Consider the following 15,500-nt stretch of genomic DNA (forward strand, 5'->3'; position numbering starts at 1 on the left):
TGTGACAGCCTTACCGGGTTGATGGATCTGTGCCGCACCTTGTCTGCAGCAATGCAAATATAACGCAGACGATCAGCGCACACACTCAAACACACACACACACACACACACACACACACACACACACACACACACACACACAGGATCAGGGTTCCATCAAAATCTCATTCCACAGATAATGCCAAGAAAATGGGATTTTGGGGTGGCTAAAAATAAACGAGGTAGTCTATGTATGGGATGTGGGAATTGGGTTAATCTGTCACTGAAAAATGGTCATTGTTTGAAATGTGATTACTGTTATTAAAATACACAGACATGGGAGAGCACTCGGCGTGGGGGATTCCAGCCCCGTTACCCGTGGCAACGCTGTCAATCATCTCAGACTAACTAAGACGAGAGGGTGATAGGTCAGTTATGACCTGAGGTAGTAGGAACGTCAGACTGGGCTGTACTGGTGTGTGTGTGTGTGTGTGTGTGTGTGTGCGTGTGCGTGTGCACGTGCGCGTGTGCGTGTGTTCGTGTGTGTAGCCCCATGGCAGCGGTACCACATCTGGAACCAGTGAGCAAGTCTGGTGGCCGTTTCCAGGGTCAGCCCAGTGGAAGGTCACCCCTCTCACACACATACACACCCTCCTCATTCTCAAAGCCTACCCTCTGCAAACTTGCACCTCTCAACCGCAGAAAGACGGGCATTCATGCAGGCCCACCACATGAGGCAGGAAGGGTTCGTGAAAGGCCCCGTTGTGTGGAAGTGGATCCCGTGGAGAGGGGCTGCATCTGGAAGGGGGTGTAGAGATGAGGATTTCTGAGTGCTATCCGAAAAGAGGATTTGTTTTCATACTGTAATAATTACACACCATATAAATGCACTGTATGGCACAGTATCTCCCACTGCTCACACACACTCCGAATCCCACCTTAAAGAATTGCATTCATCACATTGGACTAGAATTCATCGGGTGCAGGATATCATAAATACCAAGACATGAGTTTCCAAAAAAAAAAACAACAAAAATAAAATAGTGTATTATAAGAACAAATATCCCTCAACATACCAGTCATTTATAAACAAAAAGACACATTTCTCCTTCACTATCAAATAATACTCTGAAATGTTAACGTTATCCATCACTTTACGATTAGTGGGATTTGTTGACTTTATAATACAAAAATATCCTCGTTTTCCATGACGCCTTTCCATGACGCCTACGTGCTTGTATCCAGGGTGGAGAGGCGACCTTGTCACGGGGGGTCTCTTCTGCAACTCATGGGTGGTGTTTCATTTAAATAAGGCCACTTAAATTCTTCTGGCGTGGAAGAAGGGAAGCGGTTGGACAAAGGAGATTCCCTTCCCCTACTCGGACTGACGGATGCCTGAGATAAATCGCAGAAAAAGTTGAAATGTCCCTCCGCGCATTTGTCTCCTTCCCCCAAGCCAATATTGCGTCAGCTCTACCTTCAAGGATTTGTTTCTCTCTGTCTGTCACTCTCTTAATCTTAACCTTGCACTTTCTCCCTGAAACTATTGCTTGTTTTGTTTGGAAGTTATGCAACCAATTTCTGCTTCAATTAAATAGCGCTGGGGCTTCCCGGTGCGCACACCTCCCACCACCCTCTCTACCCCAATTTTCCTGTCTCCGTTGCTCTCTACAATAAAGGCTAAAATAGCCAAATAAAAAACATGAAAAAATGTTAAGACCACCATAGTCACAAATTAATTGAAATATTTCATTTCTGTATTCAACATTTTTGGTGGTAAATTGAATTGAATTGAATTGAATTGAATTGGTCGCAATTCTCATTATGTATTAAATGTCAATATATCGTTATTGAATCAAATTGGGCCCTTTGCATTGAAAACAAACCGACCCAAATCCTACCCAGCCTTACATTTAACTACTCCCCATGAGGGGTATATTTTTAATTGCCCATATTTATATTGTATTGTGTTGCAGATAAAGATTTGGTGTGGCTCACTTCCGTAATGTTGTTGCTTGTGTTTTGTCTAGTTGCACGTGTCTTCTTAGGTTGCAGTGCGTTGAGCTCCAAGGGCCACCGTAGTATATGCTCACTGTTGCACACTGTATTCCCAGGATACAGGCCAAGACTCGAGAGCTGCGCGAGAGGCAGGCCCGGGAGCGGGAGTACGCCGAAATCCCGGACATGGCCGGCAGGGGCGCAAGCGGCCGCGGCTTCAGCTCGGACGAGGAGCACACTTACGCCGGCATCGGCTCGCTGGACTCCTCCGTGGACAGCGGCAACACGGACTCCTTCAGCAGCCACGGCCACCACTACCACCTGCCCCAGAGTCCGGCGACACCCCGCTCCCCCCTGGGGGTCCAGGACAACGGGCAGCCCCTGGAGGCCCTGTATGCCCAGGTCAACAAGCCCCGCAACGGACGCCCTCCTGCCCAAGACAGGTAGGGAGGGATGGGCACCAGATATACCCAGAATGCACTGCAAACAATCTAGGCACACAAAGCAACACACACACACACACACACACACACACGCACGCACAGGTTTACTGACAAGTACAGTAGGCTTAGGAGAAGACTGCAACGCTTTGCAACCATTGAGTTCATTTATACCTCATCTATAATGCATGGGCTGTAGTGTGACAGTGTTTGTTCAATTTTATTTGTCACGCATGACACACGCGCTGTGTGTGTGTGTGTGCGTGTGTGTGTGTGTGTGCGTGTGTGTGTGTGTGTGTGTGTGTGTGTGTAAAAATAATAATAATACCATGACGAAAAAACACACGACAATGTCTTTAAACCAAGCGGGGCTTTAGTTTCACACTGCTGCGTGAGTACGTGTGAGACGGGGCCCTTTAAGAAGAAAAAAAAAAAAGCGGCCAGAACATAGTTTCTTTGTCTCCAACGGACATTATGGACTTTGCTCTGGAAAGGCAGCTTTATAGTTTTGTCCTGCAAAGTCGAAACGGATCCAAATGTTTGAGTCCACCGCTACGTTTATAGGTGACAAAGGGATTTTAAAGTTGTTCGTCCAGCTCCATGTTTGTGGCAGACCGTGCGCTGTAGTTTCACAAGCGAGTGAAGTCATTTCACCGATGCCTAACACTGGTTTCCCCCCTAGTGGCGGTGTAGGGTGCATGAGGGCAAGAGAGAGTTGAAGGCTTCGTATCCAAGGGTTACCAGAAGATCCCCGCCTCCTCCCTCGTCCGGGGTCTTCCTGTTATTAACAGCCCGGATAATACCCAGTGGCTGTGATTGGCAGCCGCCACTCGGGGGCCGGCGACCTTTCAACACCGGGTTCCAACGGTGGCCTTTGGGAGAGCGCGAGGGGAGGGGGGAGCGAAAGCGCCGGAGTGTCTTTTTTTTTTTTTTTTTAGAGGGTCTCAGCAAGACTGCCAGGAAGAATCTTTATCCTGTAACCCCGCCGGCGACCCACCGCGACCCTGCCCGACCCCTGCGGCCTCAGTAGATACGAAGCGGTTATCTGGCCCCCGCCAATCGCCGGCTAAATCCACGTGCCAATACATCTGGGGCTTAGCAAAGGCCACCGATCCATTCGTCTGAAGTGAAGGTTAGCCTCACCAGATAGGGCCATATGTTTCCTCAGGATGGGTCCTGTCGCGCGGGATACGCCTCTCCAAAGCGACGGGGCCGAAGTCTGCCGAACACTCATTTTCACAGAGAGCGATCAGGGCACACGTCAGTCACGTCTTTGCAGTCGACAGATATTACACCGCTACTGATGACAGCCGAGATATTTGACAGCGACAGACGTGCCATTGATTCCCCGCGGGAATATCAATACCAAGTGGTACGTATCAGCTCCTCGGCATCAGGCTTCCCATAGTGATTGGGGTTAAAGCTTTGCCCCCCCCCCCCCCCCCGCACAGGCGTACTCTCAAAATTCATATTCTAGACAACCTACTTATTTGGTCTCAGAGAGAAATCCTGTCTGGTGCAGAGTTCCTGCAGTGAATCGAGTAAACAGATTCTAGATTTTTTTTTTAATTTTATTTTATGCAGTACCAACCACTGAGATTTGTTGCTACCCCCCCCGGCCGCCTGGAAGCCTTCCTGCATTCTGCCCCACACCACCGTGTTGATTCTTTTTCAGCTCGAACAAATTGGCATAATACCTTTCTGGACGGAAATGTGAACGCATTATACCATTTATCTGGCTCTCTGAAATCCATCTGTTTCTCTCGGAAAAAGGAAAAGGGGCAAGCGGTCCTTTCTTCCTCCGTCTCTCTTGTTCAGCGGGGTTCGCGGTAAATAAGGAGCGGGGTTGTTTCGTTTAAAAATAGGCTTAAGAGTCGCATCTCAATTATACCAACCGGGTTATTTTCTTTTCCCCCCCGTCGTCGTCGTCGTCTGGGGTCTGAGCCTTGCTATTGATAACACGTTGTGGAATAGGATTCGCTGAGACAGGATTAGCTGTTTGGGGTTTGATGTGAAATCGCACCGCGTGTTTGACACTGCGTGTGTGTGTGTTTGGGGTTTTTTTGTTTTTGTTTTTTGTTTTTTTTTTGTCTTCCACCTCTCGCTGCTTTACATATCTCGTGTACGCCAGGCTGTCTGAGTGCCGGCAATATTTGTCTGGGCGCCTTTGAGATTAATAATGTGCGTTGGTTCTTATTTAGCTCAGAGGCTCGCTGTTCTGCGATTTTGAGCGCCGAACGCATTCACATTCAAGACCGCCGTCATTTCCCTGTCACAACAAACATAAACAGTAATTTGCATTTCTAAATTAAACTTAATGGAACTTTCATAGGCAAATAACAAAGAGTCGACGCCGCAGAAATTCAAATCATTTTTCATCTGTTTCTCATATTCAAGTGTGTGAAATTGGACTCAGACCTTTTGCATTATTTTTTATTATCATTTTATTTTATTTAATTTTCCACAGTTTGACCTCACAAATTGAAAGAGGATTCACGTCCTTGACGTTTTATTTTTATTTTATTTTTTAATTTTTGGTGGGTGTGGGGGGTTGTCTTTTGCCGCTGCGTATCTAAGTACTTTCAACCCCCCTCCACGGAGATAACAAGAGCTTCCTGTTTTAAGCCAAGGAAACGGGAAGTGGACGAGGCTGGCGGGTGCACGGCTCCTCATTCTTCGCTGTCAGTCAGTCTTCAGCATCAAAGAGAGGGAAGGGAAGGCGGCGCTGGTCGCGGCCCGGGATCCTGTTACCGCCTTTCTGAGTTGGCGGTCCGAGAAAGAAAAGAAAAAAAAACTGAAACACTTGCGCCCAAGCGTCCGATTTGAGGGTCCTCCTCTCGGCGGCGGTAAAGAATAACATTTGGAAATGTGAAGAAAATAAAGAAAAAATGATGGGACAGGTTGGGTATTCAGGCTTGCAAACAAACACGCCCATCCACGCGTAATTACCCCAGTGAAAAGCCTTATTAGCATGTTGCCCGAGGCGAGTATCTGGTAACACTGCTCCCTGTTGTTGTCGCCTTGTCTGCCTATCACCGGCACCATAGTAAATACTGTTATATGCCCAACGTTGCCTGGAAGGGGGTCATCTGCTGATTATCATATGACCTCTTGAAGGACTGCGCAGCCGTGCGAACGCCAGCCTGTGAACAACGTTTCCATGGCTGACTCTTCCAGAGAAGTTTGGCTGAGAATACATCACTTGATTTGTCTGTGATCCCAGGAAAACATTTAACACACCCACACACACACACACACACACACACACACACACACACACACACACACGCGCGCGCGTACACGCATGCACGCACACACACACGACGGCATTGTTTGGTGTGGTCGGGGGCTAAGGATCCCTGGTGGATGTAACAACATTTAATGTGTTGAGCAAAAGGAACTGTAAAATGAGTTATGAAATGGAATGGAAAGAAGAGAAGGTCAGGATCACTGTTTCTCCGAAGAAGCATCCAGTGAAATGTCAATAAAGCCTGGCAGACGTCTCACCAGCGCTATCTTTTTTTTTCCTCGTCCGTACCAGCCTCGGTTTCATTGTGAGAGTTGACATGACATCTCAGTCATTATGACAGCGAGGAGGTCCTTTGGTAGATCTAATCAACAAATTAGATGCACTTAGGGGGCCTTTTTTTGGTTAATGAGGGGATGCGCTTTGATTTTAAATGGGTTGCACATGGATGCAATTCCTGATAATAATATGAATCCGCATCTCAGGTCCTCGGGTGGTGCATTTGGTTTTACACCTCAATTCAGTTCATACAATAATAAACACTTTGTATATGCATTCTCCCATGACACACCAAGGCTTTATTTTATCCTGAACTATGAACTTTTGTTGATCCAACACAATGCAGTCCATAAGAGGAGTCTGCAGCTTGAAAAATATCCTGTATGTGCACACTCCTTCCTCTAATAGACTTTTGGTAATGGAGCCCTAATGGGGAGGTCAGTGGGACTATAAAGCTGGAATGAGTCAGGCCTGAGCCAATAAACCCCGGGAGATATGAGGAACCCCCGGTCGCTGTGGGCATCCAGGAACCCCGCCCGTTCTGCCATATCAGGTTTTACTGTTTAGGCCGCAGCTTCGCGCTACAACGAGAGCTCATTTGACTGTTTATTGGCAACCTCCACGTTATTGAAACTGGCAACGGCGGGGCTGTGTTGACAACAATTTCAGACTGCATAAAAACCAGAAGACACCAGAAAAGAAATGGAGGTTTTACTCGTATTCAGCTTTGCGAAGACCTTATTTAAAGCAGCAGCGAGGATGAAACAGTTCTCACCCTATAACCTACGTAGCTGATGAAGTTCGCTCTGTATGTCAGTCTGAAAAATATAAGGTGGTTTTAAAATCAGAAACAAAATAGATTTTTTCATTTATCTCCACTTAAAAAAAAGAGGCAGCACCAACCCACCAAAATGGTATGACCTAATTTTTAGACAGGCGGTTGACGAGTCAACCCTTTCGATCTGCCTAGGGCCCCTGTTTTTTTTTTTGTGTGTGTTATAATTTTTTTATTTATTCTTTTAGCGACTGGTGCTGGATGCTGGGTTTCGGAGCGACAATCTGACAGGTGCCAGGCTCCGCAGGATTTGTGGGAAGCGAGCATGAAACAAAGCATCACCTTTTGAAACCACAATTTGATTGACTGCTGCCCCCATTACCCAGTCGACTCTCTAAAGCTCCTTAAAGCGCGGCTGAGAAGGAGTCAGAAGGGGAAGAGGGGGAGAGGGAGAGAGAGAGAGAGAGAGAGATGGAACATGAAGAAAAAGAGAAGGGGGGGGGTGGGGGAGGTGGGGTTGTGGTGTGGCATCAGGGAGAAAAATATACGGAGCTCAGTGGTGCAAAGCCCTTGAAGTCCTTTGCAACTCAGCAGCTCCTGAGCGCCTGGCAAGCAAGACGAGAGAGAGAGAGAGAGACAGACAGAGACAGAGACAGAGAGAGAGATCCTCACCTCAAGAAACATTCCGGTGTGGTGTTTCTCTTTTTTTTTTTCCCCTTCTTCTTCTTGCTCTCGCCGCACTAAAACGCAGTCAAAACCTGCACTCTGCATGGTCTTGAAATTGGATTATGAGGCGGCTAATACATTTCCCACGGCTGATAAAAGGTCAGGCTTTTCATCTCGGGAGAAAGTTTGTGCCCCCCCCCCCCCCCCCCCCGACACACACACACACACACACACACACACACACACACACACACACACACACACCGTCGAGGCTGGAAATAGTCTCTCGAGGTGGCAAACTTTAATCTGAGGTGAGAGATGTACTTCACACCTGCACAAGAGGGGTCTTTAATAGCTGTGCATCGCCTTCAGGGAGACAAAAAAACAAAATTGCAACACAGCGGCTACAGGCTTCAAGTATCGAGATCTGAACCAGGAAAAAAAAAAAAGTGTATTATGGCATCAAAGTTGCATGGATCACTTTGGATTAAATTACTTCCACCGCTGATGTTAATAAAAAAGAAATCACAGCACCCCTTCACACCAGCCACCGGCTGATTGTGTAGGCCCTTTTACTGCGCCCAGATCGCACCACGCGGAGGTGATGTATGATCTTTAAAATATTCATGAACAATAATGTTCCTGTCTCAATCGAAAACAATCATTAAGACAATCCAGTCTGAACACTGTGTTATCGCTCGCAATTGTGGGGCGGTTACCGCAATTAGCCCAACAATCAACAATCAGTCTCTATGATTTTTTATAGCCTTCGGTTTTCTATTTGCAGGCAATCAAAGGGAGATTAACATTCCATCCCGACTACAACATCTGTAGCTCTGATTAAATCCTACTTCTTAATAATTCATTGGTAAACAAATGAATCTTTTAGGATCGTTGCATCCGCGTTAAGTCTTCAATAACAACTCCTAAGTCTTTAATAACATTTCTTCCCCGCTCCCCGAGGGGTGTGGGGAATTGATACGTCTACGATCAAGGAACAGCTCCCAGTAATGAGACACATACATTACGTAGATGGAACTCATGGCGTCTTAACTCACGTAGCTCTACGGCAGCCTTGTTGCTCATTTCGAAGGCCTTATCTCCTCCACTTTATTCCACTGTCTCCCCCCCAATAGATAAACAAGACCTTATGTCGGGGCGGTGTTGTGCCGCACTTTGAACCCAGTACTTCTTTTGCCCGCCCTTTTGTTTGTGCCTGACATCGGGAGCGGGTTTCCATTCCTCCACACGGGCCCCAAAAATTAATGTCACTGAAAAAACAACTCCTTTGAATTGGAATTACAGGGGGTGCCTGGCCTGCAGGGGAGCGCGGTGAGGTACGCGGCGGATACGGCTGGCGTGCTGGAAAGAAATTCCATGTGCACAGGGAACCTCGGGTGGAGGACGTTTTAATCCTCCGCACACTGTCGGAAAAAAAAAAGTGCCGCGATAAAACGCCGGAGCTCTATAGGTGGGTTATAAAAACAGCCGGGATGCATTCACACAAAGACACACATCCTCACAAATAAACACGTACGTCGATGTACACATCATACACACAAACACACGAAGCCATTTGCCCTTTCCTCGTAGCCGGCTCTGTACTACGATGATAGTGCACGGGGCCAAACGCTCCAAATGCACATCAGCCTTATCGCGGGGGGCTTATACGCAGATAGCGGCGTGTATCTCCCAGGCAAAGCAAGGAAATTATCTTTCCCCGGTCTCCTTTCATTTTTTTTTTTTACCCTTGCCTTTGGAGAGGGGCCCCTTTGGGATGGATGTGATGAGATGGAGCACGCGGAAGGCAATTTATCCTCCGTTTGTACCATTATGTTCATTTAGGAAAGCAAACAGCCTGAGAGCAGAGTGAGATGGAGAGAGAGAGAGGGAGCGAGGCGAGGGGAAGGAGGGAGATACACCCACCCCGGCTCTGAGTGGATGGAGCTGATTAAGGGTGCGTGTACAGTACGCCGTTCGTCAACATCCCTGAGACGAGGAGCCTTAGAGACACTCACGCGGCACCTAATGAATTTAGGTTTAGCAGAGGATGAAAGGAAGGGAGAGGACGACAGGAGACAAAGTAGAGGGGTGGGGCGGGGTGGGGGAGAGTTGGGTCTGTAAGGGCTAAGGCTGAAAGATTTGGGAAAATAATCAAATTGCGGCTTTATGAGACCGATATTGCGATTGCAATTCTTTTTTGAGTTCCTCATATTCTGTATTATTCACTTAACCCAAGCAATAAATCATTCTATAGTATGACCAACATAAAAATAGATACAGTCAACACATAAACTGCTGTTTCCTGGAGACCAGGCCCACGCGTTATGATGAAATGAGATGAATTGAAACATATCTTTATTTAACTGTTGAATTGTAAAAGGAAATACCTTCAATCCCAGTAGAACATACTAATGCAAATGCAGTGTTTCATTAGAAATGTATTATTTTTGATAAAAAATGTTGCGGGCATACATCCACATACATCCACTTTGTGCGTGCAAATGAATGAGCTTTGTTCGAGCAAGAGAGTCACGGAGAAAGTGTCCCTATTACGCAAGGTTTCGTTCCATATGCGCTAGGCGGCCGCCTATCCCGCCTGTCGGAGCCGGCCCTGTTGCTTAAATTGTGTAACCTTAAAAAAAAAAAAAAACACTTATTTTTTGCGATTTGAAAGCTGCTTTCTTTTACATTGCGATGTCGGTTTGAATTCGATGAATCGTTCAGCCTTAGAAACGGCCCTGAAAATGTCTGAGGGGCAAAGAGGCTGAGGCTGAGGCTGTTTTTTTTTTTAGCCTGTGTTGTCAGCATGCTGGGTATACAACACAGACTAATTGTGCTACAGCATCTAGGACATAGTTAGTCTGCATGTGAAGTTCTCAACCTGCAACTCTTTATTCATTCTTTAATCATCAAGAGCTGCAATAATTATGTCCCGTGGACGACCTGTGGGGGGACAAGAGCACAGTGTGTTGTTACACAGAACCGCCACAAACTCTTTGGAGAACAATCTTTCCATGTTTGGGTCTATAAACAACTAATCACTACTCCAAGAGGGGGAGAATCACCACGGGTGAGACGAGGCCCCCGAGGAGCGCCACCCAGTCCCAGGGAGCGCGAGGAGACCCCGCAGCCCCGGGGCGCACACGCACAACCCACCCCCGAGCGCAGGCACAAGACGCAGGCCTGGGTTTCGCGCCGGTGGGCCTGGCATCCACCGCGATGGCATCAGAGTTCAGCGGTTCATCCCCACATGAAGGAGGTGGAGATGAGCCAAAGAAGCCACTGTTTTACGGACCTCTCGGCTTTTCCCACGCAAGTGAACGCGGCAATTATTTATTTTTTTTCGAATGCGGGAGCAGAGTAAACAAGAGAGGGAATATTTGCCAGAGTGCGCTCGCTAAAACCCGCTTTGATTGGATCACACATGGGCAGCGTAGCCGCCTTTAACCTGCTGTGGTTCTCATGTGATACATAACCTAATTTCGTCACATAATCACGGGTCTTTGCCGGCGAACGTGACATTGGTGCTTTCTTCCTGGTGCCTTTCAACTCTGCCACAGAGGAAAATAGATCAGCTGACGGAAGTGATGGAGACCAGTTGAATGTAGAGTGTGGATAAATAGCAAGACAGCAAGCAGAAGACTTATCTTACTCACCCCTCTCTCTCTCTTACACACACACACACACTCAGACAAAACATCTAGAGTCATCCACATGTGCATATGTAGCCGGTCTGGCCTGACACTCCATTTTGCCAAGAGCGCCGCGTTGTGTTTATGAATGGTGAAAAATGAGACGAGGACAATGATATTATTATGTTTGTAACACAATGATATCAGTACAGCAACTTGAATGACCCGGTTCCTACATGCACACATCTCTCCAGCAGGGCCTGTAGCCGACTCACTGCATGACTCGTGCGCCACCACCTTTACCGCATTTGGCCTTCCATTAAATCTATAAAACGACTCATTCTCGTCGCATAGTTACAATTAGGAATCCTAGGTTCCTTTAAAAAGCTATTTTTCCACCCAGCAGCAGCCATTTTTTTTGTGTCTTGTGAATAAATATTAACTTTAAAATGTGAACATGAACATCATACAAATATGCACCGTGTGCATGAAAATAAATGAAATGATCAATACCAAACAAATTGGCAGAACAAAATAATAAAGAGGGAGCTCACATACCTGTGTAAAACACAGAAATATCAGCACAGCAACTTCAACGACCCGGTTTCGACATGCTGCACCTTTAAAGGAGAAAGGGAAGGAACAGCGGACGCGTCAGAAACCTCCATGCTCCGTTAGCCTGGCTTGAGGTCGGTAAACTAGCACGTTACACAAAAGTGCTGTACACAAAAATCACATGTACACGCTGAAACAAACATCACGACAGGAAAGAACAGCCTTTGCGAACCTGTACAAAGTAAGCGTTGCGCCTGCGTTTAGCACTTTTACCACGTTCTGGCACACAGGCGACCAGAGCGCTCGTGTAATCTCACCTCTCTCCAGCAGAGCCTGAAGCCGACGAATAAAAGCTCCCCAAAATAAATCTACACGGAAACAAGTATATATATATATATATATATATATATATATATATATACAACGAGAATAGATTAAAGTTTCAAGATTCAGTAGGTTTCTTCGTCACATACATATACATACGTTCATACATATATGCAGTGAAATGTCTTTGCAACGCACCCGGAGATTATGCACAATATTTATTTAACCGAACATAACAGCTAACCTCATTCCTACCCAGCTAACTAACTGAAACTAACGGAGTCCTAAAATGTAATGCAGTTAGTGAATAGAATAATATATGAAATAAAAATAAAACAAGACTCAAAAAGATAATACAAAGCGTGGCTACAAAAATAGAAGGGAACAGAGTTATGTATATGGGATTGGCTGTTGGTATATACAGATATGTGCAGTAAAGTGCATGTGAATAAAGTGAGCATGGAGATATACAGTACAGTATACAACAGTAGCACACAGCAAAATAATGACAAAATGCGAACGGAAATGGATTATTGGTCAAATTTGAACCTTTCACACGAATACACGGGTTACACATACACAAATCGACATCAACAACAGACACACATACAAATGGGCGTGCCCCGAGGGTGTTACGCCAGATGCCGACTGAAGCATTTTTTGGCCACCGGTCTCTTCATCCCTGGGGTTGGACCTGCAGAGCATAACAGGGAGGAACCCGGTAGGAGAACCTCGTCCCTGCAGGAGATTCAAGAGGACGCTGCAGGGAAGAGCAGAACTCAACCTTGAACCACAAAGAAAGCCTGTTTAAATACTTCATTTTGTTACTCGCGATAGGTAATCCCTTGAGTTATAAGTGGACGGGCACAGATTTGTTATGCTGCTGTCTCGTAGTCCTACGAAAGTGCTCATTTGAGTTTTCAGATGTGGTAATCATCCAAACCAATAATAATGTTTGGCTCTGAATGATGGCTGCTGCGTGGTCTGACTCAAACAGGATAGAGGATAATATGTTTGGGCATCATGGGGTCAATAATAACATTTACCCCGGCCGCATCGGAGCCCTTTTTGAGTGTTTCGGGGAAATTCCTTTGCCAGACCATTGTCATTTCGAATCCCTGTTCCCCGATCAAGTGCCCCCAGATGGCAAATCAGATCTCTGCGTCTCTGAGCCTTTTCTTTTTTTTTTCCTTTTTTTTTTATATTTCAGGGGAATTGAAGAGGAGAATGCAGACCATAGTACCGCAGCAGCTGCGCGCATGCATGACTTCATTGTTTCAGGCCTTTTAACATTTAAGATATACCGAAATGGCACATGCGCCCCTCTCTTTATTTATTTATAAAAAAAATTTTGTCCAAAGAAATTGTCTTTGTGTGGTTTGGAACGTCCCTGGTTATTATTCTTGTAGGGATCTACAAAGTTTCATGGACATTTTTTATTCTTTTTTTTTTAATTGAGGACATTGCATTCGCTTCGAAAATGATAGAAAAATAGATAAGTACATGTAGTCCTGTATTTGATGGCAAAGTAGACCTTACTTGACTGCACCCATTGCATTTGGGAACACTTGAGTAAGTCTAAAAGTCCATAACACACCTGCTCTCTGCGTGCGACACCTAATACGCCGTACTAGGGTTGAAAATGGAATCAACGCCGAGCTCCATGAAAACGACTCGCGATGTATACACGGCGTTTACAGTTGTAAGAAATCCTATCCTGTCACCGACCACCAGTGGATTTTAATGAATTTGATCTTTCAACACGGTTCCTGTATCCTGAGGCGTTACACCTGAGCCCATCTCAAGTTGCGGCAAACTCTAGATTTTCGTCCCTCCGTTCATTCCGCGGGTCTGCCTGTGTGTTCCAGCTGCCCGCGTGCGCGCCACAATAGACGTTTGTATTTGCCGGGACCGGCTTAACCGCCGTGGAACATGCATATCAGGTATCCATGCGTGTCGGTAAGCAGCGAGCAGTAATGACCGGCGCTCGTATATACTGTAGAACATGGAACTTATTTCCTGGCCATTACCTCGACTGTTCTCCCCTTGCAGGTTAAAAAAAGATTTATATTAGAGTATTTAAGGGAGGGCCGGGGGCGTTTTGGGTGCATTGGAAGCCCAGCGGAGCGCCCTCCATCCAGCGGCAGTTCCAAGGGGGCCCCGGGACCCGCGATGGAACCCCCTCGAAAGGCACAGCGAGAGCCACCTGTACGGGACCTGTTGGAGCTCCACTCGCTGAAGGGCCTAATAAAAGACTGCGGGGGCCGGGAGGCATTTGTAATGCAATCGACATGCCTGTAAAAATGCTGTTAGCCCTTCGCGGCAGAGTAATGGCGCCTCCAATCGCCCCTCTCGGTCCTCCTTAATGGCCTCATGATGTCATGGCTGACAACCCCGAGCCAAAGGTCCTGGAGGTCTGGCATATTTTCACAGGGAAAGAAATTCTATTCTTGGAATTGCCGCCGGTGTTTCTGGATGTAAAGCCGCTGTAATTAGCTCAGTTTGTTTGCGCCGGAAAAAAAAACATGCTGCTGCTGCAAAAAAGTAATAAAGTAGATTTTTTTATTTTTATTTTTTTGACAGAGGAAGAAGTATCTAATTGGATGGAGGAGCAATCCAAACAGAGTTAGCCCTTGTTTTGAGGGATCGGGGTGTTTTTTTGTTTTTTGTTGGGTTTTTTTATTGAGTTGGTGAGTGTCCTCTTCTTCTGTCAGGGTCTGTTCAAGCCTCACGTGCATGTGCGTATTCCCTAAGCAGCAGTCCCCCGTCTTCTAGCCTTCATGCTGTCAGTAAAGGATGAGGAAACAACATCAGCGCGGCCCCGAGGTGATAGACCGTACTCCCGGAAACACTTGTCTTTCTCTGATGTAATTAAACATGGAGACACCTCCATGTCTGGCAGTTATGCCGTATATGGCGGCCATTGAGAGTCAAAACTGCGCGCCTTTTCCCCGGGCTACTGCCTGCGTTTTACCCGTCGTCAGGAGCATCAATTATAAATCGGTAGCTCGTTTTTACGGCCTTTTGAAAGAAGCTGCGGTTGCTCTATGATGCTGCAATGGCACTTTAGGAGATAAATTCTAGTCTTCACATTGGTTTTAATATGTGCTTTACACTTCCGCCCGATATTTGATTTCAGTGCTGTGTGTGATGGCTTATGTGTGAGGAGGGTGTGAAGGGTGTGCTGAGGGAACACGTATCAGAGCCCGATTTTTTTTTTTAAATCAAGCTTTCCGTCGCTTTCCCATTGGAAAAAACGATGAACATCAACTTTGCTGTCTATTGCATATCATCAACATGTGACCCCAGCGTGACGATGAGGGCTGCATCGGAGAAGGACCTGGGTACGGTCGTTTTGGACATCAATCATAATTTCCTCGACTTCATGCAGATTTGAGTACAATATATAGACAATAAAATTGATTTACAAAAAAATGCATCAATCTTACATTGCGTAACAGCGACAACTGAGTGGGTAACGTGCCAAAGCGTAAATCACAAGATAAATCCTTGTTTTACTGCTCTCCCGTTTCTTATTTTCCCTAATTTTGGTTCCTCCCACCATCTCTTTCTCTCTCTCTCTCTCTCGCATTCTCTTTGTC

The 15,500-nt window shown here is 46.3% G+C and overlaps 1 protein-coding gene across 1 annotated transcript in view; it reads left to right on the plus strand.

Annotated features, from left to right (window-relative positions):
* pard3aa (par-3 family cell polarity regulator alpha, a) overlaps nt 1-15,500 on the plus strand; it is a 350,702-nt gene that overhangs the window by 269,434 nt on the left and 65,768 nt on the right. Inside the window, exon 21 of the mRNA XM_080020374.1 lies at nt 2,094-2,420. Within this exon, the coding sequence (XP_079876500.1) occupies nt 2,094-2,420 (327 nt within the window). The remainder of the gene's footprint in view (nt 1-2,093; nt 2,421-15,500) is intronic.

The sequence above is a fragment of the Zeus faber genome (genome assembly GCF_960531495.2).
Source record: "Zeus faber genome assembly, chromosome: 19".
Lineage (NCBI taxonomy): Eukaryota > Metazoa > Chordata > Actinopteri > Zeiformes > Zeidae > Zeus > Zeus faber.